The following is a 22,643-nucleotide window of genomic DNA, read 5'->3' as shown; positions in this document are numbered from 1 at the left end:
CACGGGAATCTTACCTGAGTAAATTAAAGATATCGAAATAGTTGGGTTATGCCATTGCGCGGGAAGGCGTGGTCAGGCGTGTATACACGTGACGCGTGGTAACGCGTCACGAGGTTATTATCTCAACACTTCTTATGACTTCCGTTCGATGCTGTTTTGTGTGTGCAGAATTCCAGGGTTGCCGAATTTCACTGTACGCGAAGGGGAACTCCTATAACATTTTCGGTGAGTATACGTTATAACACTGATTTTATTTAGCTGCAACCTAGTCAGAACGTTTTAAAATGCCGTAGCCAACCGTGGAAGTCATGTGTACCCCGAAGAGCGGCTAAGAGTCACGTTACGAAACAGAATTCTTCATATGCCACTGTCATTAGCTACTACTCATGGTACACAAATCTTCTCCCAGATCCTTATTTCCTTTCTGTCTATACATTGAAAGTAAGGCACGCAAATTAAAGAACATATTTCAGTCCAAATCTATCGACATTTCTACTGCTCGCTAGGTTTGTTAAATTCTAAAATAATAGAAATGAGTATTCTCGTTTGGACTTAATAACCTTCGTCAGTTTGTGTGGGAGCCGATCCATTCCAGTAATTGGAAAGACTTGGAATCATCTACAGGTCTGAAGACCGAGTAAATTGACCACTAAACCGCATTTAGTTGTACTGAATTGTGCGCGATCTAAATAGCCTTTTACTAGCTGTTTACTCACAGACAGCTACGGTGAACTCAATCGATATCGCCGCCATCTGTTGACGAACAGAGCTGCTGCGGAAATTGTTGTCACGTTGATCGCAGTCATCAGCGCCGACCTTGAAAATTTCATGTTTGGTGTTGCTTTTAGTGACCAAAGATAGCGGGGAATAGGAGGTTGAGAGAACTTCACAGAAGGATCAATTGAACCAAACATAGGGCAACCTAACACAGGAAATTTTGTGATAGTTGTTACATGAATGGCCCGTAAACCGGAAGTCGAAAGATTCCAAGTTTCTGAGAATCTCGAGTTACACAAAAATATCCAAGCACACGCTGTATTCCATTTCAAAACAGCGTTTTGGAGGACAAAATTTCTTTCAGAACTCACACTCAGAGATAAAGCAGTGGATAAGGTACTGATTATAATGAAACGTCCTTCTATGGGATTGAATTTATGTTCAACGGGTCAGTACTATGAATTGCAGTGTACCCGGAAATGGATGAAGAAAAAGGTTAAACTTTGCCGGCCCTCTGTTTTACAACTAATTAAGCATCGCGATCGCAAATTCTCGTCTTATTAATTATGAACATATCATTTCTCTCCAGCCTAAAAATCTAATTAAAGGATCGCAACCATGCAAAACTAAACATGGCCTGTGCAGCAGAATACAATGACGAGCAACTAAACTACTACAGAATTTGTTATCTTACCACTGACATACTAGCCGAAGGTCTGCGAACAATCTTCAAACAAGAGTGGGACAATCGCTACAAGGCAACTAAGGGAGAATGGAAAGACGAGCCTCGGAATGGACTGGACTTTTATAACGGGGAGTCTCCTCGGAACCAAAGAAGAAATTCCCTCCTCTTGGCTACCATGATTAACGGAAACAGAGCGGAATGGGATTGCACTATGTTGTTCTACGCCATACTTAACTCCGACTGCATTTATGGTCTGAGCACAGCTGTGTACTCAAATGTTTCTGATCTCAGAACGTTTCGCAATGAACAGTTTGCTCACATCCCGCGAGGTCATCTGTCTGGCCTCGAGTTTCAAAATGCCATTGGTAAAGTTCATACTGCATTTCAAGGGCTCGGTCTCTCCACAGTGCAAATTCAAGATATCAGAAACCAGACAAGTTTTCCCACGGAGGAGTTAAGAAATGTGTTGGACAACGTTGAAGACCTGAAGAGGGAACTTCAAGAAAAAGGAAAGGAACTTCAAGAAAAGGAGGAGCAACGACAGGTCCTTGAAGATCAGTTACAGAGTGATGCCTCCCCCTTTTGCAATCTCCCTACCAAACCTTCACACGAGGTCGCTAGGCGCGACTGTGAAGTAGATGCGATTACGCAACAACTCAAAGAACTTAGATGCGCCAACGAAAACGGTTTAAGTTACCTGTATATCTCAGGGAATCCTGGAAGTGGCAAATCTCAGCTAGCCGGTTTCGTAGCCAAGCGATTTTTTGAGGAAGTAAACAACGTTCCGAGTGCCACCACATTTGTGATGACTTTGAATGGCGACAGCTTAGACACACTTCTGGAATCGTACGCCTCTTTCGCGCGGCATCTTAAGTGTCCAGAATATGCAGTTACCAACGCCCTGAACGCCAAGGATGGGAACATAAACGGGAAGATCACCAATTTAAAAACGCTGATTAGCACAAAAATCGAACTTTACACGTCGTGGCTACTAGTAGTGGACAACGTTACCAGCATATCATCTGTGCATGTTCATTTGCCGCAGCCTGGAAGCGAGCAGTGGATGAGAGGCCAGTTGCTAATCACAACACAGGACACTGCGTCAATCCCTTTGAAAAGCTCTTTCATCGATCATATTTCAATAAGTGAGGGCATGGACCCTCACGACGCCATTTCCTTACTGACAATGCTTTCTGGTGTTGCTGACAGCGAGATGGAAAAAGAAGTTGCGCAGGCATTGGACTTCCAGCCTCTTGCCTTAGCAAGCGCCGCAACCTATGTCAGACAGGTTCGGCAGAACAAAGTGACTTCAAATTTTGGCTGGAATGACTACCTGGAGAAGCTGAACAAGGGCCAACGAGGTAGCACTGAGACCATCCTTGCTGAGACCAATCCAAGCTACCAAGAATCCATGACCACTGCAACAACACTGGCTGTTGAAAAAGCAATGACGTCCGACAAAGTTATCCATCACACATTCAATTTCCTTTCTCTCTGCGCGCCAAAACCACTGGGTCTAGACATCGTGATCAATTACATTCTCAACGTAGATGAAGAAATTGACGATAAAGAGATGATTGGCAACAGGATCCAAAGATGTTCGCTGCTGTTACTTGAAGAAGAAGAGACTGGCGTCCACATTCGCGTGCATCAGGTTGTGCATGACGTCATCAACGCTGTAGTTCAAGACTATCCCATGATTCAACAGCTTGAAGCGATCAGATCATTTGACCAGTTCATAGGCGATATTTTAGACGGGAATTCGGATGAGTTAGATTCTCTTGTTAGCAACAAGCAGATAGTTCCTCATTTGAAAGCCCTGATTGTAAAAATTGAAATTTTGTTGTCTAAAGAAGAAATATCTAAAGTTGTCAAAAACCCAGCTTTGAACTTGCAATGCTTTCCACGTATCTTTCAAAATCTTGGTCGTGTTTCTCAAAACCATTGTGAATTCTATACGGCAATGAAATACTTTAAAGTAGCATTAGAGTTCGTTAAGCATAGTAAACTATTAAGTGGTGTAGATGAAGCAAATGCTAATTTTTACATGGGCACTGTCCATCAAGATCTGGGTGATCCTCTGCAGGCGAGAGAGTACTATGAACGTGAGTTAGCCATTCGAAAGAAAAAGCAAGGACGTAACCATGTTGATGTTGCAGTCACTTATGGAAACCTGGGAAACGTTCACCTTGACTTGGGTGAGCTGAAGCGAGCAAAAAGTTATTATGATCATGCTCTGATCATCATCATAGAAAAGCTCGGTCCTGACCATATTCATGCCGCAGCCACTTACAACAACTTAGGCAACGTGCATCTTGAACTGGGAAATTTGAAGCAGGCCAAAGTGTATTACTGTCATGCGCTGACTATTCGTCTTGGTGAGCTCGGATCTGAGCACGTTCACGTGGCAGCTTCATATGGTAACCTGGGGAAAGTGTACCGAAAATTGGATAAGCTGGAGGAAGCAAAGGAATGCTACAATTGTGCCTTGGCCATTCGTTTGAAAAAGCTTGGACCTGAGCACGTGGACGTTGCAACTACATACAACAACCTGGGTATCGTTCACCTTATGTCGGGTGTTCCAGAGCAAGCGAAAGAATGTTTCGATCGTGCGCTAGCCATTAATTTAAAAAAGCTCGGATCTAACCATGTTCACGTCGCAGTTACTTACAATAATTTAGCCAACGTTCATGCTGATCTGGGTGATCTGGAGCTGGCAAAAGAGTATTATGATCGTGCGTTGGCCATTGGGCACAGCTTGGCTGAGCTTCAGGAACAGAGTAGGGAGCATTCCCGTTCTCGTGGCACAACTTGCACAGTACTTTGAATGCCTAGATGCATGAGCAATGCATAACCATCGGATCTCATCTGCATGGCCTCGTGCTCGTGTGTACCCTCGGAATAAGAGTGAACATCACTGGGTTATCATAATGATACGAGCACTTTGTTGCCAAAGGCGATAGCACGCTCACAGCGTGTTTACACGGCACACTTAGTGTGTCCAAAAGCCACGGACAATGCCTGTGCATATTTGATGACTAGGACCAAGGAGGACTCACTTCGTAGTGTTTTCAAACAGGGTTGGCGAGCTAAACCTATTGGTTTTCAGCCTGTTTGAACTGCGTTTCTCACGCATAACGTGGGATCGTGGAACACGTGAATAATGGAACGCGTGAATAGCCAGACACTTTAGTATATATATCTATTATTATGTTATTTTCCAGTTCTTATAACACAGATTCTAAATATATGCAACATAACAAGAATGTCAATTAGCTTGCGAGGATGGGGTGAGCTGCGTTTGATCCCAGAGGAGTGTCCTTGTATTTTTTGGACATTTTTGACAGCGACCTTTCTTGGATGTAGAAACCATTCACGACGTAAAATAATTCGGAAAATGAACGTATTCTTTTGATTATTTGATAAATTTCTTTCCCACTCCTTCCCCTTCAACCTCAACCAGTCCTTGCAAGATGGCATAAATTGCTACTGTCCGTTGTGTCGCTTACACGTGCATACCTCAAAAATCATTCTCCTTGTTTTAGGCATACTTCTCGCAGGTAACATGTTGAACACGAGCCCACGTTTCAGCCCCTCTCAGTTTTCAATGCTCTATTTATGAGATCTTTTTTAAGAATTCAGGATTTGCAACATCGAATGATTCTACTCTCCAATTAACGAGACTTGCGACAGAGACGTGAGCGTGAGCTTCTTATATACAGCTGTTTCGAGAAAGGTTGTCTTACGAAAGTGTAAAAGCGCACGCAACAATACCGAACAGTACTTTGGGCAGAGAGTAGTTAACGGCTGGCTGATCGAAGTTCACGGTGTTTAATTTCAGGGCGATTTTTGCCCCTTCATTGGCGGAAAACAGCTTGAATTTCGACCACCCGTAATATCTTTCGTCATTAATTATCGCTTCCGATTTTACGCTTTTGTAGAACAACATTTCTCGAAACAGCTTTAAACGATTATTTTTCTGTCTAGGTCGAGTTCCTTTTCGATCCTTTGTCCTCCATTCCCACTGACTCCACAGAAATAGTCCGGCTCACTGAGAGCGGTTCCAGTGCTCGAGCCGCATATATCCAACTTGATTTGAACCGCGTGGCTCCAAATTCCTGTCACTGGAATTTGGATTCAGCGTGGCCCTCTTCCACAATGACTATCCGCATCTTTGTTTGCCTTGAAGAAGACTTTCTTCTCTCAAAGGAAAAGGTGCGCCGCAAAAATTTCAGTTTGTCCGAGGGAGATCTGGGTTACAGTTAAGTCATGTCGCATGAATGACCGAGCAACTTGGCACAGAATGTTCTTCCGGTTTTCTAAGAAAAGTTCCATTTGATTTCTCAGAATCGCAACAAAATACAAAGCTGCACTGTCATAATGAAAATTGCTAGAGCATTGACATCCCCATTGTGCGTAAGTTATTCACTTTTCACGAGGACGCGTAATCAGTCAAAGAACACGAAATTTTAACATTAGTGAGACGTTGTTCACCGTTTTTTTTTTTCTTTTTTTTTTTTATCTTTCATCATGGTAGGGAAACAGTGATCTATACTTGTTTAACCTGCTTTGAAATCGTATGTACGCAAAATACCGGAGCGAACAGCCCAGTTTGGCTTCCAAACGTTACCCCTTGAACGATATTAAATCAAACGAATAAAATAGGCCATGTCCAGCGTTTGGGAATTTTTAGCGTTTTATCTATAGAAATATCTTAATTTCTCGCTTACGTAAGACTCAGTGCAATGAGAACTTCTAGCATTTTAATTAACAAAAATATTACAGATCAAAGAAGAAAACACTCAAACTAGTCTAATTATAACTTTCTTTCGCCCGCTGCTTGCTGTAAACAGAGCAGTCTTTCAGTTCCTATTGGATACATGGATACAGAAACGAAAGAGCGAATCAAGAAGTTCAAAGCGGTTGAGTCCACCAAAAGCAAAAATTCAGCTCCTGTCATCAGTCATTTAACGAATATATAGAGGTAACACCTTCTTTCTCTTATTTTCCTTTAATTGTTCGCCCTAGTACAGCGAGGCTGCCAGCTGTTCGTTAGTTCATCAGTTCCAAGAAAATGAAACCCAAACACCACAAATGCTTATGATCCAAGACCGCAGCACTACTTTTTATGGAATTCCGAAAGCAATATTTTTTCGGCATAGTTTTTCTTTCTGTAACGACAGGAGAAAATCCATTGGGGAGGGGAGAAGTAAACACTGACAATGAAATCGTCCATGTACTCTATTACAAGTTAAGAGGCCCTGCGCCTAAGAAACGACCGATGATTTCCGGCTAAAAAATAAAATCGGCCGATTTTTATCTCCCAAGTAGAGGTTACCGAATACTATTTAAAAATGAATTTCTTTTGTTTCAGTTTCGCTTTAAACCAAAAATATCGAGCCGCAAACTTTTTCCGTCTGATAGCAGCAAAATCAGGCCGAAAATAAGCCCCCGCAAAAGACTGTTCAGAAATTACTATCGCAACGCAAAATAATGAGAAAACTACACAGTGTTGAAGAAAAAGGCCTTTTAATGCAATATCATTCGATAAACATCAAAAAACTGCCGAAGCGATTAAAAAATAAATTTTCAAATGTTGCATACTAAATTAGATGGAGCGTTGGAGCTGATTTTAAAATAATTATTTCTCAAAAGTCCAACGCTGTTGAAAGCAATCACAGTGATGAATTAGACATTGGAGGGATACACATCACGTTTCTGGAAAAACATTTTTAAGCCAAAGTATATTGACCTTGTACAAAGCGTTCAAAGTTACCGTGTTTACCGTTATTCTGCTACTTCGGCGAAACACTTTTCTTTTGCCAATACGGCCGTGGATAGCGTGTTAAACGCCACTTTAAACCTTGCTAGGCATTCAAAGACCATCCTGCGTAGAAGGATGTAGAATTGAAAGAGAAAGGAAGATGAAAAATACGCAGAAAAAGAAAATAACTCGAAATTACCATCTGCTAACGAAAGTTGAATCTGGAAAATGTCGTCGCGTGACAGCGGCCATTGACGTCATTTGTACAAATAGCGGCGGAATCCAGACGAATGCACAAATAGGGAAACAATTTTTCCCGGCCAGAAAACGTTTAGTGGAACAATGTTATGTTATTTGTCACAAATGATGGTCACTCAAAAAGAAAAACTTCCCCAAGCGCCACACCGTTTTGGCCGCAGCGTGATCAGAGTTATGGGGTCACGACTGGAACCCCAGCCGCTGACCGCCCGGAGGACATTGCAGAGTCGTTTTCCCACGCTCTTGCGACTTGACGTGACAAATGGCCGCTGTCACACGACGACATTTTCCAGATTCAACTTTCGTTAGCAGATGGTAATTTCGAGTTATTTTCTTTTTCTGCGTATTTTTCATCTTCCTTTCTCTTTCAATTCTACATCCTTCTACGCAGGATGGTCTTTGAATGCCTAGCAAGGTTTAAAGTGGCGTTTAACACGCTATCCACGGCCGTATTGGCAAAAGAAAAGTGTTTCGCCGAAGTAGCAGAATAACGGTAAACACGGTAACTTTGAACGCTTTGTACAAGGTCAATATACTTTGGCTTAAAAATGTTTTTCCAGAAACGTGATGTGTATCCCTCCAATGTCTAATTCATCACTGTGATTGCTTTCAACAGCGTTGGACTTTTGAGAAATAATTATTTTAAAATCAGCTCCAACGCTCCATCTAATTTAGTATGCAACATTTGAAAATTTATTTTTTAATCGCTTCGGCAGTTTTTTGATGTTTATCGAATGATATTGCATTAAAAGGCCTTTTTCTTCAACACTGTGTAGTTTTCTCATTATTTTGCGTTGCGATAGTAATTTCTGAACAGTCTTTTGCGGGGGCTTATTTTCGGCCTGATTTTGCTGCTATCAGACGGAAAAAGTTTGCGGCTCGATATTTTTGGTTTAAAGCGAAACTGAAACGAAAGAAATTCATTTTTAAATAGTATTCGGTAACCTCTACTTGGGAGATAAAAATCGGCCGTTTTTTTTTTTTTAGCCGGAAATCATCGGTCGTTTCTTAGGCGCAGGGCCTCTTAAGTCAGCATTATTTACGGATTCTTGGAATTGAAAAGGTGAGGGTTTCCCATTTCCGAGAAAAAGCATTGTTTAGCATGTTCATCGAAGCTTTCTAATCTTAACAAGGGGGCAACATTTTAGTGTTTAGCCCTTTTCCACCAAGGAGCTAAGCATCTAAATGAGACTACTGGCACCGCTTTCATTGATTAAAATATTAGTAAATAGATAAACAGTAATCTCTGCTGTCCTAAAAATATTCCGCCCCTTTCATTTTTCTTGGAAAGACAGGAACGATACTAAATGATGCAGAACAAATGTAGTGATAAAGCTTTCCCTGGCGTAAACAGGTATGTGATTACTTTAATAGTCCACTGGGACGCAAATGAAATTGACATTCTTGCGACACAAAATAATGGACTGATTAGTAAAAACATCAAGTGCATTCCGATCATCCCAATAATAAAACACTATGTAGTCACCATCAATTGACTCAAGTGTTGACATCAATATTCAAAGGCAGATTTATAAGAATACTCATGAGTTATGACCGTACCTATCGATTTTCGCCCGATCTCGGAAAACTTCTCGCACATATAGTGTCAACTTTAATCATGTTTCAAGAGAAAACGTTAGAAATGTACGGCTTCTTTACCCCGCTTATGCTTTGATCATGTATGTATGAGACAGGCTCTTGAAAACAACGATGACGTCAGGTAAGTTCCGAGAAAAAGCACTCGACATAATGTTGTAGCTTACCGAGTGAAGCGCTTGCTAAAAATTGGAATTTATGTATGTTTTCTGCTGGAAAGAGTATTCTCCACTCGATAATATAAATGTGAAAACCTGACATTAAGTTGGGAATTGACTGTTTCAGTGATTGCTTTCTTTGGACATGTCGCGGATCATTTTTTCCTCGAAATCAAATATAAATGTAACCAACATCATCTTAGTTCCGAAAGCATAACTGAAAAAGAAAGAAAACTCATAAGCCTAACTCCACTTAGGTACAACTATCTTCTGTTCGCTATTGACAGAGTGCAGCCTATTTACAACATATGGCTGATCAAACAACGGACCACCTCAGTATCCACACAGCCGGAGCCCGCCAAGATTCAGCTTTTTGGTTATGTCTAAAATACACTGAACGCCCGACAGAAAACCTTTGCTCGCCATTCATAAATTACTCGATGTAATAAAGCAAAACTCGTGGCTTAAAAGATGCCTTCTAATACGAGGCGAAAGTCAATTTAGCTCACTCGGTCAGATCAATAATGTCACGATCCTGCTGTCCATTCCATAGGAGTGTGGACATCATGGAAGTATATCTCGTATATGTCCGTTGTTTCTAGTGTTCCAAGCATAGTCATACCTAGCTAAAAATTCGTTTTCCATGGCTTCAGCATTTTTCCTGCTAGGATTGCTTCCTTCAACAATTCTAACACGAACCCAGAGCTCATACCCTCTGTGCAAGGCCTCATTAATGAGATCTTCTTTATGGGATCCATTTGTGCAGTATTCTAGGATTCTGCGTCTTAATGCTCCTGGCTTGTCCCTGCATGTGCTTCCAATATATACAACGACTCTGTTATCGGGTTGACCACGCAATGTTCCCACAGCTGCCCATTCGTAAATTCCACAGTGTCGGGCCTGATCAGGAAAAGCTGTCCTTATGCTTGAGCACATGAAACCATCTTGACCTGGTCCCCGTGGCTCATCAACACCCTCGCGAAAAGTGGGTACCATGGCCTGCTCCCAATGTGACCATCCTGCTATTGGAAGATGACTACGTTCCCTTTTCTGGCGTCGATTTGCAGCCATTTAGCGATCCAGGGATTGACGCTTGCTTAGCTGATCACGAAGTTTGCTTCCCAAACGTTACCTCTCGAACGATATTGAGTGTAAAAGTAGACCGTGCCCAGCGTCTGTGAATTTGAACTGATATGTCACTGTAAAACTTGTTACCCAATAACAGATCATCATTTGTATCACATGACCAAAAAAACTTACAGCTAGGCATAACTAACCAATCAAAATTGCCCACGTTTCTTCTTCCGGTTTTCTTAGAAATGGTTCCATCATGAAGCGTGTTTTGAAAGATTTAACTGTTCAACAATTTCTGGGTAATTATAGCCTTTCCATGCTCCCCGCTATTAATTCCCAGTTCCAAGAAAATGCACCCAAAGCACAAATCCAGCTCATTAATGGGATCCATTTTAGGCATGTTTCTTTCAGTGACGGCAAGAGAAAAACCACAGGAAAAATAAAACAGTGAAAATTGACATTGAAATCATCCATGTACTCTTTTAATGTCACGGATTCTCAGAAAAGGCGACGGTTTCTCAGTAGACAAGAACAACGTTAAATGATGCAGAACAAATGTTAAAACTATTTTCCGGCGTAAATATTGGCGTGATTACTTTAACAGTCAACTGAGATACAGATAAAATTGAAATTTATGTGACACGAAACAAGGGAAAGGCATCAAGTTCATTCACATGGATCAAACCATAAAAATCCATGCAGTCGCCATCGGTTGACCTTTAGCACGTATTCAACAGCTTATGTTTATTCTAGACGAACAGTGGCGGATCTAGGGGAGGGGTTGGGTTAAAAAAGAAGAAATCAGAGAAGGAAGGAAAGCCGGCGGGGCAAGCAAAACACCCCCCCCCCCCTCCCCCATCGCCACTGGCAAATTTAGTAGAATATTCATGTACTTTCGATTTTACAAGCGGAAACTTCGCGCACATAAAGTGCCAAACGTGTTTTGCGACCGTTAATCAAGTTCCCTGGGGTGATGTGAGAAATGAAGTTCTCCTATACATGTAGTGTTATGCTTTGATCATGCACTCCATGCATGAGACAAACTCTTGTCTGTTTCAGTGATCCTGTTGCTATACCTTGGGCCAGGGGTGTGTGGGGCCTCTGAAAATCTTTGGGAAGGGATGTGCTGCTAGGACACTTAAACCCTTGCCCTAGACCATGATCAGCTTGATTTTGTAATCCTATTCTAGACTAGGCACCAAAATCCCCTACCCTATACCAGACTAGGTACTTTCCATGCTGAAACCTCATTACTATCGTAGTCCAACATAGCCTGGCTAAACCAACATCTTACAAAGTCAATTCCGAGTTTCAAAAGGTGGCCTGTATTACTGCTCTATGGCAACTACAAAAGGCATGCCTTGTTTTTCGTTGTTCTTCACCTGTACATGACCTGTAATCTAATAAACAGACGTCATGTCTGAATGACGTACCCAACCTCTATCCCAGGCTCTCTCACCTTTGTCTGAACCTGGGATCTCAGTCTGTCCGAGGGAAATCCAGATTAGTCATGTCGCATGATTGACAAATCAACTTGGAACAGGATGTCGGCTTCCGGTTTTCTAAGAAAAGTTCTATTTGATTTCTCAGAATCGGCCGTACCAAAAGCCAAGACTGTATCGTCATAATGAAAATTGCTAGAGTATGACATTATCATTTTGCGTAAGTTATTCACTTTTCACGGGGACGCTATCGTTAGTCAAAGAACACGAAATAACATTACTACGGAGACGTTCAGATCGTTCTGGTAAAGAATGATCCTTAGCTGGGTCGTTTTAGTAAATATTAAACTCACAAAATTTTTTGGCAGTTGTCCTTGAATTGTAAAGCGCCAGTTTAATTTAAATTTACCGCTACGAATATTTGAAGCGCCAGTTAACTTTTGAATTTTCTTCACTGCTAATTAAGATCTCTGATCATGGTGGGGAAAGATACCGAGAAAACGTAAAACAGAGAATGAACAGTGATCAATACTTGATCAATGTATGAAAGCGTGTATGCAAAAAAACGGAGCGATCACTTAGTTAATCACGGACAGTTTGATTTCCAAACGTTAACTCTTGAACGAGGGCGCAGTGCTGAATAATGTAAAATTAAAATGAATAAAACAGGCCATGTCTAGCGTTTGGGAATTTTCCCAGATGTGAAACTGCTAAGTGTGTTACCCAATAATATGAAGGGTATGATGATATTGAAGAGTTGTCCCGTAAAATATCTCTTCTCTCTTACATAAGACTTCAAAACTTCAAGTATTTTATAACACTATTAAAGATCAGAAAAGAAAAGTACCTTTCTCTCGCCTGCTACTTGCTATCAAAAAAATTATCTTTCAATTCTTTCTGGAGACACAGGTGCAAACACGAACTCCAGTGACGGACAGAAGAGTTCACAGTTAAGTCCGCCAAAAGCCAAAATTCAGCACTTGTTATCAGTCATTTTAGCGAATATCTATCAAAGTATCACAGACAGAGAAACAAATCAATTACAGTTACGCTAATCAAGGCAAGGTAGATTTCGCTGATTTCGTAATCGTTCATCCCGATTACTACGCCATTTAGGTGGCTTTGATGTGGTCGACTCATGGCAGTATGTTTCGCACTCGATTTCCGTTGTTTCTTTTGTTCCAGGCATAGTCATACTTAGCCAAAAGCTCGTTTTCCATCCTTTCAGCATTCAGCTTGCGGCGAGCCCTTGTCGACTTAACGCGAACCTACAACTCGTACCCTCTAAGCAGGGCGTCATTTATGAGATCTTTTTTATGAGATCCGTTTCGGCAGTAATTCAGGATTCTGCTTCTTAATGATCCCGGTTTGTCCCTGCATGTGCTGCCAACATAAACGACTCTTATCTTGGTTTGACCGAGCAATGGTCTCTTAACTCCCCATTCATAAATTCCGCAGTTTCGGGCCAGATCAGGGAAAGCCTTTCTTATGCTTGACCAAATGAAACCAACTTGATTTGGTCTTCGTCGTTGAAGATTTTTGCCGACGGTATAGTATGGGGGAACCACGGCCTTTGTCCATTTGGACCAACCTTTACTTGGAAGACGGCATCTTTCTCGTCGAGGTTTAGCCATGATTCAGCGACTCGAGGGTTCACCTTGGTTAGTCTGACACGGACTTTGCCTTTCAAACGTTACGTCTTGAAAGGTATGAATTTGAGAAAGACTTTGCTTTACGGTTTGAGATTTTACCTGATGTCAAATTTCAACGGTCCAGCATTTTAGCCAATAAGACATCGTAATTGTTATCATGTGACTGCTCGCTCATAGCTAGTAGTCAATTAAAATTGCCTTCGTTTCTTCTTCCGGTTTTCTTAGAAATGGCTCCACAATACACTTGAAACTTAGTTGAGAGCGACCGTGAGGCTGGGATAATTTTTACGTTTGATTATTTTCCTCTCTCAGCCATGTCAGAGGGAATCTACTGTTTAAGCCGGCGGCAGGGGTATTTTGCAGAACGCCGAATGCTCTGTTTGCTTGTAACGAGTTACACTCATGTTTGTTTGCGGTTTGTTTTTATTTGTTGGAAAGGATTAAATACTATATTATGATGCCCTTTCCACCCAATAAAATCTAACCACAAGGAAACATGAGAGAAACTAACCGCAAGCAAATATTGTATTCGACGTTTGACAAGACAAGAAAAGACGAAAGTGAAGAATGATCATCGCAACAAATTTTCCAATTTAAGCAATTGGAAAGAAGAAGCCTGAAAAAGTCAGGGCTTCCCGTTGAAGCCCTGATTTTTTAGGCTTCTTCTTTCCAATTGCTTAAATTGGAAAATTTACTGCGATGATCATTCTTCACTTTCATCTACAACCGCAGTTCAAATATGAATTATTTCATATATACTTCACATCACAAGAAAAGACCACGCTTATTTGGACTGTAATTTACAAAAATAAACAAATTAATAGATTTACTATATGACTGAGAAAATTACTTCATTATATTGTGATATGCTGGGAGCAGGCCACTTTATCATTAATACACTGCAATGCTTAACGCGCGTAAGTTCGCAATTTTCTCAGTCATATAATAAACGCCTAAAGGCTCGTGCAGTTTTGAGAGCATTTTCAAATATCGCGAGTTGTGTAAATCCTTAAATACACTCGCCTCCATACAATTACCTATACTAATTTAAAATACGCACGGTAGCTTGTCACCCAAGATAACTATAGAGCTGAACTATCGGCGCTCTGCATTCGTTGTTTGGCGTTCAGCAAATTACCCTCGCCGTTTTTAAGCCTTTAATCCTCGCTATCAAAAATATTTTGAAGTGGGGCTTATTTTGTTTTGTCCAAGCCAACATTGAAAACCAAACGTTATTGATTACAAAGAAATAACATACCCACCATCAATCTGATGGGCCACATTCCAACACGTGATGAAAAGTCTGAATTGAATTAATGATTGATACAAAACTTCAAACTTAAACTTGAACTCCACTGTCAAAGTTGCTGCTTACAGTACGCTGGCTTTTCTTACATTCTGTTAATTTCAAATGTATGTCTCCTCCGCGTTGTCGTCGTCGTCGCCGTCGTCGTCCTCGCTGTCGCTGCTGTCGTCGCTGTCCTCGCTGTCCTCCGAGTCTCAGGGTAGTATATCTAGTCTTAAGCCATCATCTCCACCATTCTGTCTTTTATTCCAAGCGTAATCATAATCACGCAGTAGTGCGTTCTCCAGGCCCTGGGCCTCCCTCTCACTCGAAGCAGGTTTACACGAACCCACAGTTCATATCCTGTTGCCAATGCCTCATTTATGAGATCTTCTTTATGATTTCCGTATTTGCAGTATCGAATGATTCTGCCCCCCAATTTTTGAGGTTTACGACGGACACACGTACTTCCAACATAAACGACATAGTTTGGCTGATTGGGTCGAGTTCCCTTGGCCCTCCATTCATAGATTCCACAAAGCTCGTCTAGGTTACCGAGAGCGTCTTCAATGCTTGAAGATTTGTATCCAAGCTGACCTGGTCCGCGTGGTTCAAGATTTCTTCCATTGGAATCTGGAGGTACCATGGCCCTCGTCCACGCTGACCATCCACGGCGTTGTTCTCCCTGAAGTCGACTGCTTTCTCTCAAACGATCAGGTGCAGCCATTCAAACATTCAGCGCCTGAAGTTTTGTGCTTGGCTTTCAAACGATTGGTGGCATCCGAGACTGTGCTATGGCAGATACAAAAGGACTTCATCTATATCTCACCGTACTATAATGTTTCATGATTGACCAATCAACTTGACGCAGTATGTTCTTCCGGTTTTCTGAGAAAGCTCCGTTTAAATGTCTTAGAATCAGTCGAAACTAAAACAACAAAAGGCTAGACTGCACGGCACTAATAAAAAGATTTGCTACCCTTTGTTGAAAAAAAAATACAAAGCGGAAAACGAGGAAACTGGTTTCTTGGATTAATCAGTCAACCTCGCGGAAACATTGCTATAAGCTCTAAAATTATCTCCCTTTTAGTACTCGGCATTATTTACAGATTCTTGGAAAAGGCGGGATCTCCCAATTCCAAGAAAAAAAAAACTGGAGGTGAAAAACGCTTCTTAGATTGAGCTTCTTGTTGTGCATATTCATCTATGACAACAGTTGATTGTTTTCACCGAGATGCGCGCTCTACGGGTCACCGATCTCATTGATTAAAAACAGTTATCCCTTCAATCCTAAAATATTCCGCCCCTTGCACGTTTCTTGGAAAGACAATAAATGATGCAGAACAAATGTTGAAACATTTTCTGTAGCCAATAGTGGCGTGATTATTTAAACAGTCAACCAAGCGCAAATGAAAGTTACATTCATAAAACATAATAAAGGAGTGACTGTTATTGACAACAAGTTCATTCACATCGATCTATCCATAAAAATTCCAGGCAACCATGACCTATTGAGCGTTAACGACAATATTCAACGATTTTATGCGTATTTTATACAAATTTATTAGCATATTCATGAATTTCAGTTTGACCGTACCTTAAGCTGTTCGGTCCATTTTTGAAGCGGAAACTTCTCGCACATTTAGTGTCAACCATGTTTTGCGACCGTTAATCGACCTTAATCAAGTTTGCAAGGAAAATGTTAGAAATGCACGGCTTCTATAGTCTTGATCATCATGATGCATGCATATGGGACATACACGCTTACAAACAGCGTGGCGTCAGGCCAGTTCCGAGAAAAAGCACTAGACAAAATGTTGGGGTTATTATACTGAAGGAAGCGCTTTGCTGTTTACAACATATTGCTGATCAAACAACGGTACACTGTATCGTCTGTATCCACACAGTAGGACCCGCCAAAATTCAGCTTTTTTCATTATGTCTGAAATACACTTAGCGCCTGACAGAAAACCTTAACTCGCCATTAATAAATTACTTAGATCTACTTAATGTAATGAACCAAGAACTCGTGGCTTTAAGGTATAGCGTTGTACAGAAAGCGAAGATTAAGCTACAAAGTAGCTCACTTAACAGTTATGTCACGATCCTGCTGTTTATCAGGAGTGTTGAGATCATGGCAGGATACTTCGTACTGTGTTCCAAGCATAGTTATACTCAGCTAAAAGCTCGTTTTCCATCCTTTCAGCATCCTCCCTACAGTTCCTTCTCGGAGCCGAAATCTTAACGAGAACCCATAGTTCGTACCCTCTTTCTAAGGCGTCATTTATGAGATCTTTTTTATGGGATCCGTTTCTGCAGTATTCAAGGATTCTGTCTCTTAATGACCCTCGCTTGCCCCTGCATGTGCTACCAACATAAACGACTCTGTTGTTGTGTTCACCGGGCAATCTAGCTGCCCATTCATAAATTCCACAGTGCTCGGCCTGATCAGGGAAAGCGTTTTTTATGCTTGAGCAGTAGAGACCAACTTGATTTCGTCGTTGTTTAAGATTAGAGCCTACGGTTTCTGGGAGTACCATGGCCCTCTCATAAACTGACCAATCTGCGGTTGGAAGATGACTCTTTTCTCGCAGACGTGCAGCCATTATTCAACGACTCGAGGGCTCAGGCCTCGTTACCTCTTGAACGTAACGGACCATTATTACGTGACCAAAACAAATTAGTGTACACATAACTAGCCAATCAAAATCGACTACGTTTCTTTTTTGCTTCACTGTATCTATAAAGAGATAAGCCGGAATAGTGAAGCTAAAAGTCGTTTGGAAATATGCTTTTCCTGTTTGAAAATCAGGCTTTTCACGCATGACTGGCAGCTGTCGTGTATTTTTATCAATAAACAAAGCGGACAGGGTGTGCATTTCTTGGAAAGATATGTTTGTCTTGTTTTTAAATCAGGCGTTCCATGACGTCAGCAGCTCTCTATTTACAGTTTTCTTTTCAACGGAGACGCTTCTCGAATCTATCATGATGCTAGACTGAAAATAACACTGAGAAGAATTTTAATTTAGACCATAGCATAGAAAATACAGCTAATAAGAAAACGTGGAAGTCCTTGCATACTGGACGGTATTACGCTATCCTAACGCTATCAAGAGTTCAATTCAAAATGTAGATATCGCCTAGGTTAACCTGTAAATTCATCTTGAATGTAACTGGATCAGGGCTGTTTTTCCAATATCGAGAAGTTCAGCCTGTGATTTATCTGCATCCTCATATAAACCCGCCCCGCTCCTACACAAAAGGAAGTGGAAAGCGCATTTCACGGAGAGACAAGTACTTCCTATTTTTACATCGAGTCTTTCCAACAAATGCAGTGATTCAGTTCCTTTTAATGGGAACTCACCTCAAATTTATCATGAAAGATACATCAAACAACGTTGGTGACTGTTAGACACATCGTAAATGATAGATTCAAGGAAAACGCTGCTTATACTCGAGATCAAAATCTTCAACTTAGCCTTGATTTGCTCGCCCCAGTTAGTTCTCAGTTCCAAGAAAATGAAACCTAACATCGAAGATGTTTATGATCCTTGACCTCAGCACTGCTTTTAGGGAATTGCGAAAGCGATGTTTGTTACACGTTTCTAGCGTCTGTAACGGCAGGACCAAAAATGCCTTTGGGAATAGGAGGAGTAAACGTTGAGGATGAAATTGTCCATGTCAGTCTATTAATGTCAGCAGGATTTACGGATTCCTGGAAAAGGCGAAGGTTTCCCAATTTCGAGAAAAAGCATTAGCCCTGAGTTGAAAAATGCTCCTGTTATTTAGGGTTATTGATAGTTATATTTCTGGTAAAGCTTTGTTTTGTGACAGTGTAGTTAAGGCAAATACGATAGGCGCATCTCTCGTGAAGCAAGACTGAAGTTAAAGTTACGCATTGATGAAGTGACTCATCGCAAGGTTCAGGTGATGTACCAGCCAGTCCTTTCTTACGTTGCCCTGATTTAAAATCGCACAGGAATGTTAAATACTGACTGACGAAAATCGTGAAGGAATATATATTGATCATTTTCAAAGAAATACTTCACAGAAAAAATTAGCTGAGTAATGAAATCATTGCGAATAGTCACGCATTAGTAAAGAATGGGCGTTCATGCGTATTCCTCTTCAATCGATGCTAATTGAAGCGCAAATGAATATTAATGTCAAGATGTCAGACATAGTTAACGTAAGATATCCTTGTCAGCAAGACCAAATTCCCAGTTGGGGAAAAGAGTATAGTGATGCCTTGTCAGCGTTTCACTACATCTTTTATTTCACGAATAACATTACACCTTTCCAGTATCTCGCTGTGTAAAAGTTAGGCCTTTTTTTGTTTGGGCACTCCTGTGCTGCTGTTAATAAGGAAAAAAAACTCTGATTTAGCATGCGATTCAGCATGCTTCACTTTCTGTGAATTGGTGTACTATTAAAGGAATTAATACGAACTACTGAAATAATAAGTAATACAACTGAAATTCACTAAAACATAACCTTGAAGTCCGATGCAAACTGAAGCAGCATTAGACTAGCTTGGACAAATTTGTATTCAGTTAAGTTGGTGGTGTTTCACTGATGCCAATTGCGCCTCAGTCAGTTCTTAAATTTGTCACGAAGACCCACCGAGTTCAGTCAGTGAATCTTAGTTAATATGTTTCTTCAGTTGCACTTCATGCCACGTCACGGCAGTATACGTCTTAATACGCCATTGCATCTCACATTCCAGGCGTAATTGTAGTGATCCAGGAGATCGTTCTCTAGGTCTTCAGCCATCTCCCTATCTCGAGCACTCTTTACTCGAACCCAGAGCTCATACCCTCTGCGCAAGGCGTCGTTAATGAGATCATCTTTATGGGATCCGTTTGTGCAGTATTCAAGAATTCTGCCCCTTAATGACCCTGGCTTACAACTGCACGTGCTTCCAACATAAACGACATGATTGGGTTGACGGTGCAATGTATCTCTAGCTTCCCATTCATAAATTCCACAGTGCTCTGCTTGATCAGGGAAAGCGTTTCTTATGCTTGAGCAAATGAAACCAACTTGATTTGGTCCTCGTGGTTCAAGATTACAAACTACGCTTTCTGGTGGTACCATGGCCCTCCTCCAAACTGACCATTCTGCTGCTGGAAGATGACTGTTTTCTCGCCAAGGTAAGGCTATTATTCAGCGACTCGAAGGTTCAAGCTTCATTTGTTTACCTCTTAAACGGTATGAGGTTGAAATAGATCTTGCCTTACTATCGGGATTTTATCTGATGTCACACTCAAACGGTCCAACCTTTTACCCAATAAGACATCATCATTTTTATCATGTGACTGACAAATAAGTGGCTTACACACTGAACTAACCAATCAAAATCTCTTGTACTTCATCTTTCGGATTTCTGACAACTTGAAAGAGATGGAGGTTTAGAATTTGTTTACATTCGATAATCCTCCTCTGTCCGTCATGTTATGACAAGAAATTTGAAATTGGGTTTAGCCAAGATTTTTTTTTTTAACTTTAAGCCTGAAATTTCCTTTGAGTGCAACTGAAGTCAGTGGTCAAAATTTCGAAATCTTGAAAGCAACGCTTATTATTAACTAAAAAGAATAACACACTCACGAATCCGATACGTCTAATTCCCACACGAGATGAAAACTATAGTTAAAATTTACCTTTTTTCTGAATGGTAATGAGTCAAATTCTACGTTCATAAAAAATATCCCCCTGTTGCGCGTTTCTTGGAAAGACGTGTTTGTCTTTGCTTTCCATGAACGTCAGCAGCTGTTTATTTATTTTGCTTCCAATGGAGACTCTTCTTGAACCCATCATGAATGTTACACAAAATAACACTAATGAGTATTATAGACGTCTCGTTCATTAAGATCCTCAGTTCAAGCTTAGGTAGGGATTCTCAGAATAAATGCGTAGATCGAGTAACACCCGTATTATATTCCAAATTGTTAAATTATTTTTCATATTTCTCGCCTCTGTGTATGTACAGGCTCCCTACTGTTACTTCTTAATTCCAAGAAAAAGAACCCCACCTAAAGGGAAAAACCATAATTAAATCAGTTCTGTGTACCAGATTAATGTATGCATGATTTATAGTTCCTTGGAAATGGTGAGAGTTTTTCGATCAATTCTAGGAAAAAGCGTCAGGTGTTCAGTATGTTGTACTTATCAGTACAGACTTTTGCCGCAGATTAATTTTTCTCCTAATTAATTTTTCCGAGATGGTAGCGAAGACTATTCCCATTGCTTTCTTTGAATAGGTATAATATTGAAGTAATAGTTGACTAGAACCACAAACTTAAAATTGAAGTTCGATACAAAAGAAACAGGTCTAGCTTAACTTGCGATAAATATCTAATACAGTTGAGTTGGGGTTTCACTAATTTTTTTTTTTTAATGCATTGTTACACACACTGGTTTCAATACTTATACAGCTACTTACTCTACTTACGAGGCAAGAGTTTCACTGATACTAATTACACCTTCATTTAAACTCGTCATGAAGACCAACGAGTCTCGTAAAACGGTTCACTGAGCGAATTTTAGTGTGTTACTGTGCCGTTACACTTCATATCACATCAGCGCAATATATGCTTTAATTCACCATTACGTCTCACATTCCATGCGTAATCATAGCGATCTAGAAGCTCGTTCTCTAGGTCTTCAGCAGTCTGCCTATCCGGGGCACTTTTAACACGAAACCACAACTCGTATCCCTTGGTCAAGGCGTCGTTTAAAAGATCTGCTTTGTGAGATCCATTAGTGCAATATCCATTAACTCTATCTCTCAACGATGATTCAGGATGTACAGTGGAGGTACTTCCAATGTGCACCGCGATCTTCGTCTCGTTCCATTTCTCGACTTTTCTTGCCTGCCATTCGTAAATACCATACCCACATCCCACATCATAGTACAGACCGGGAGCAGTTGCCAAAATCTCCCTAGATTCCTGCCTCCATCCATTCGGCCTCGGAGTAGAAAACTGGGGCTGTTGGTCAGCCTGAGGTACCATAGCCTTCACCCAGTCGGACCATCCGTGCCGAAGAAGAGGAGATGCTGCTTCCTTAGCATGTTCTCGAGGAAAGCGTGGACTAGGAATCGTGGACTAGGAATATGTTGAAAGGGAGAGTAATTTGTTATTATTAGTTATTTTTTTCGATTCTTCCAAGACAACGTGAAAAAGTTTAAAACATCTACCAGGCTTTTTTTTTTCGACATCGCAATCTTGCGCATGCGAAACCCACTTTAACACTCTTCTTATAGCTCCATCCAGTGCACAGATATAGTAATGTTTTAACTCACTAAGACCCTTCTTTTGGTTTTCATCAATGAAAATACTCTTTAAAGGTTTTGACTTTTCAAGTCATACCCATGGTCAGGTCAGGTCCTTAAACCTTAATTACGACTACAATTTTTTCTATTATCATTCAAATTATCCTCCTACTAGCTCTTATGACAGGTTCCAAACCTCTCTTGGCATGAACTTTTCACGCTGCGTTCTATTCTTTGCACAACAGCTGGTTCCACCACTGGACGCTACTTTGTATTTCTCGAACTGACACTCAAACTAAACTAAACAAAACAAAAAACGATAGCCAAACCCAAAGTATTTTCATGGAAAATGAAAGGAAAAAAGTTGGAGTAAACCTAAATAAGACTGAACTTGTTGTAAGCATATTAAGTTAAGTTTCTTGTCCATCTTAACGTGGAGATAACAGTTATTCAGTCCTTTTCTAAGAAGAAACACTTACATGAAACTATAACATGTAAAAGATTCCAACCTTTATTCAGCCGGAATATCTGTTTGATAAGTTCAGAACTTTTTAGAATCCTGGTATCATGGTGTAGGAGAGAAACACGTCACATGTGCAAAGGTCGGAAAACAAAGAGTACAATATTCGTGACACACAAAACCATGATATTGCATTATTGCAGTTTCTAGGAAATGTCCGGTGTTTTTCATTCCTAGCAATGTTACTAGTGCTATCATTGTGAATTAGGTACCTTTCTG

The 22,643-nt window shown here is 40.7% G+C and overlaps 4 protein-coding genes and 1 pseudogene across 4 annotated transcripts; 1 reads left to right on the top strand and 4 right to left on the bottom strand.

Moving 5' to 3' along the window:
• Positions 1 to 147: 147 nt before the first annotated feature.
• On the top strand, positions 148 to 4,808 carry LOC110052008 (uncharacterized). Its single transcript, XM_020758124.2, has 2 exons — positions 148 to 225; positions 1,307 to 4,808. The coding sequence occupies exon 2, from the start codon at positions 1,350 to 1,352 to the stop codon at positions 4,227 to 4,229; it is 2,880 nt and encodes a 959-aa protein (XP_020613783.2). The 5' UTR covers positions 148 to 225; positions 1,307 to 1,349; the 3' UTR covers positions 4,230 to 4,808.
• Positions 4,809 to 8,748: 3,940 nt separating this feature from the next.
• Positions 8,749 to 10,420, bottom strand: LOC149114752 (uncharacterized). Its single transcript, XM_089284277.1, has one exon. It carries the CDS (start codon positions 10,247 to 10,249, stop codon positions 9,743 to 9,745), a length of 507 nt encoding a protein of 168 aa, XP_089140403.1. The 5' UTR covers positions 10,250 to 10,420; the 3' UTR covers positions 8,749 to 9,742.
• Positions 10,421 to 11,558: 1,138 nt separating this feature from the next.
• Positions 11,559 to 13,328, bottom strand: LOC149114751 (uncharacterized; annotated as a pseudogene).
• Positions 13,329 to 19,311: 5,983 nt separating this feature from the next.
• On the bottom strand, positions 19,312 to 19,936 carry LOC149114750 (uncharacterized). The gene is made up of 2 exons (XM_089283943.1): positions 19,912 to 19,936; positions 19,312 to 19,790 (listed from the first exon to the last, which is right to left on the bottom strand). Exons 1-2 carry the CDS (start codon positions 19,934 to 19,936, stop codon positions 19,312 to 19,314), a joined length of 504 nt encoding a protein of 167 aa, XP_089140069.1.
• A 1,063-nt stretch (positions 19,937 to 20,999) lies between these two features.
• On the bottom strand, positions 21,000 to 22,297 carry LOC149114749 (uncharacterized). Its single transcript, XM_089284276.1, has one exon. The coding sequence runs from the start codon at positions 21,642 to 21,644 to the stop codon at positions 21,210 to 21,212; it is 435 nt and encodes a 144-aa protein (XP_089140402.1). The 5' UTR covers positions 21,645 to 22,297; the 3' UTR covers positions 21,000 to 21,209.
• Positions 22,298 to 22,643: the final 346 nt, after the last annotated feature.

Source organism: Orbicella faveolata, unplaced genomic scaffold (genome assembly GCF_042242905.1).
Source record: "Orbicella faveolata isolate gen_17 unplaced genomic scaffold, um_ofav_v1 contig_13, whole genome shotgun sequence".
Classification (NCBI taxonomy): Eukaryota; Metazoa; Cnidaria; class Anthozoa; order Scleractinia; family Merulinidae; genus Orbicella; species Orbicella faveolata.
This window is presented reverse-complemented; position numbering and strand designations above follow the sequence as displayed.

What these genes read in the sequence shown, in the direction of transcription:
- LOC110052008 (XM_020758124.2), top strand. Translation starts at nt 1,350, where the DNA reads ATGGCCTGTGCAGCAGAATACAATGACGAGCAACTAAACTACTACAGA.
- LOC149114752 (XM_089284277.1), bottom strand. Translation starts at nt 10,249, where the DNA reads ATGGCTGCAAATCGACGCCAGAAAAGGGAACGTAGTCATCTTCCAATA.
- LOC149114750 (XM_089283943.1), bottom strand. Translation starts at nt 19,936, where the DNA reads ATGATGATGTCTTATTGGGTAAAAG. An exon ending in GATGTCTTATTGGGTAAAAG is followed by an intron (nt 19,791 to 19,911) that starts GTTGGACCGTTT and finishes GCTGAATAATAG; the next exon opens with CCTTACCTTGGCGAGAAAAC.
- LOC149114749 (XM_089284276.1), bottom strand. Translation starts at nt 21,644, where the DNA reads ATGGTACCTCAGGCTGACCAACAGCCCCAGTTTTCTACTCCGAGGCCG.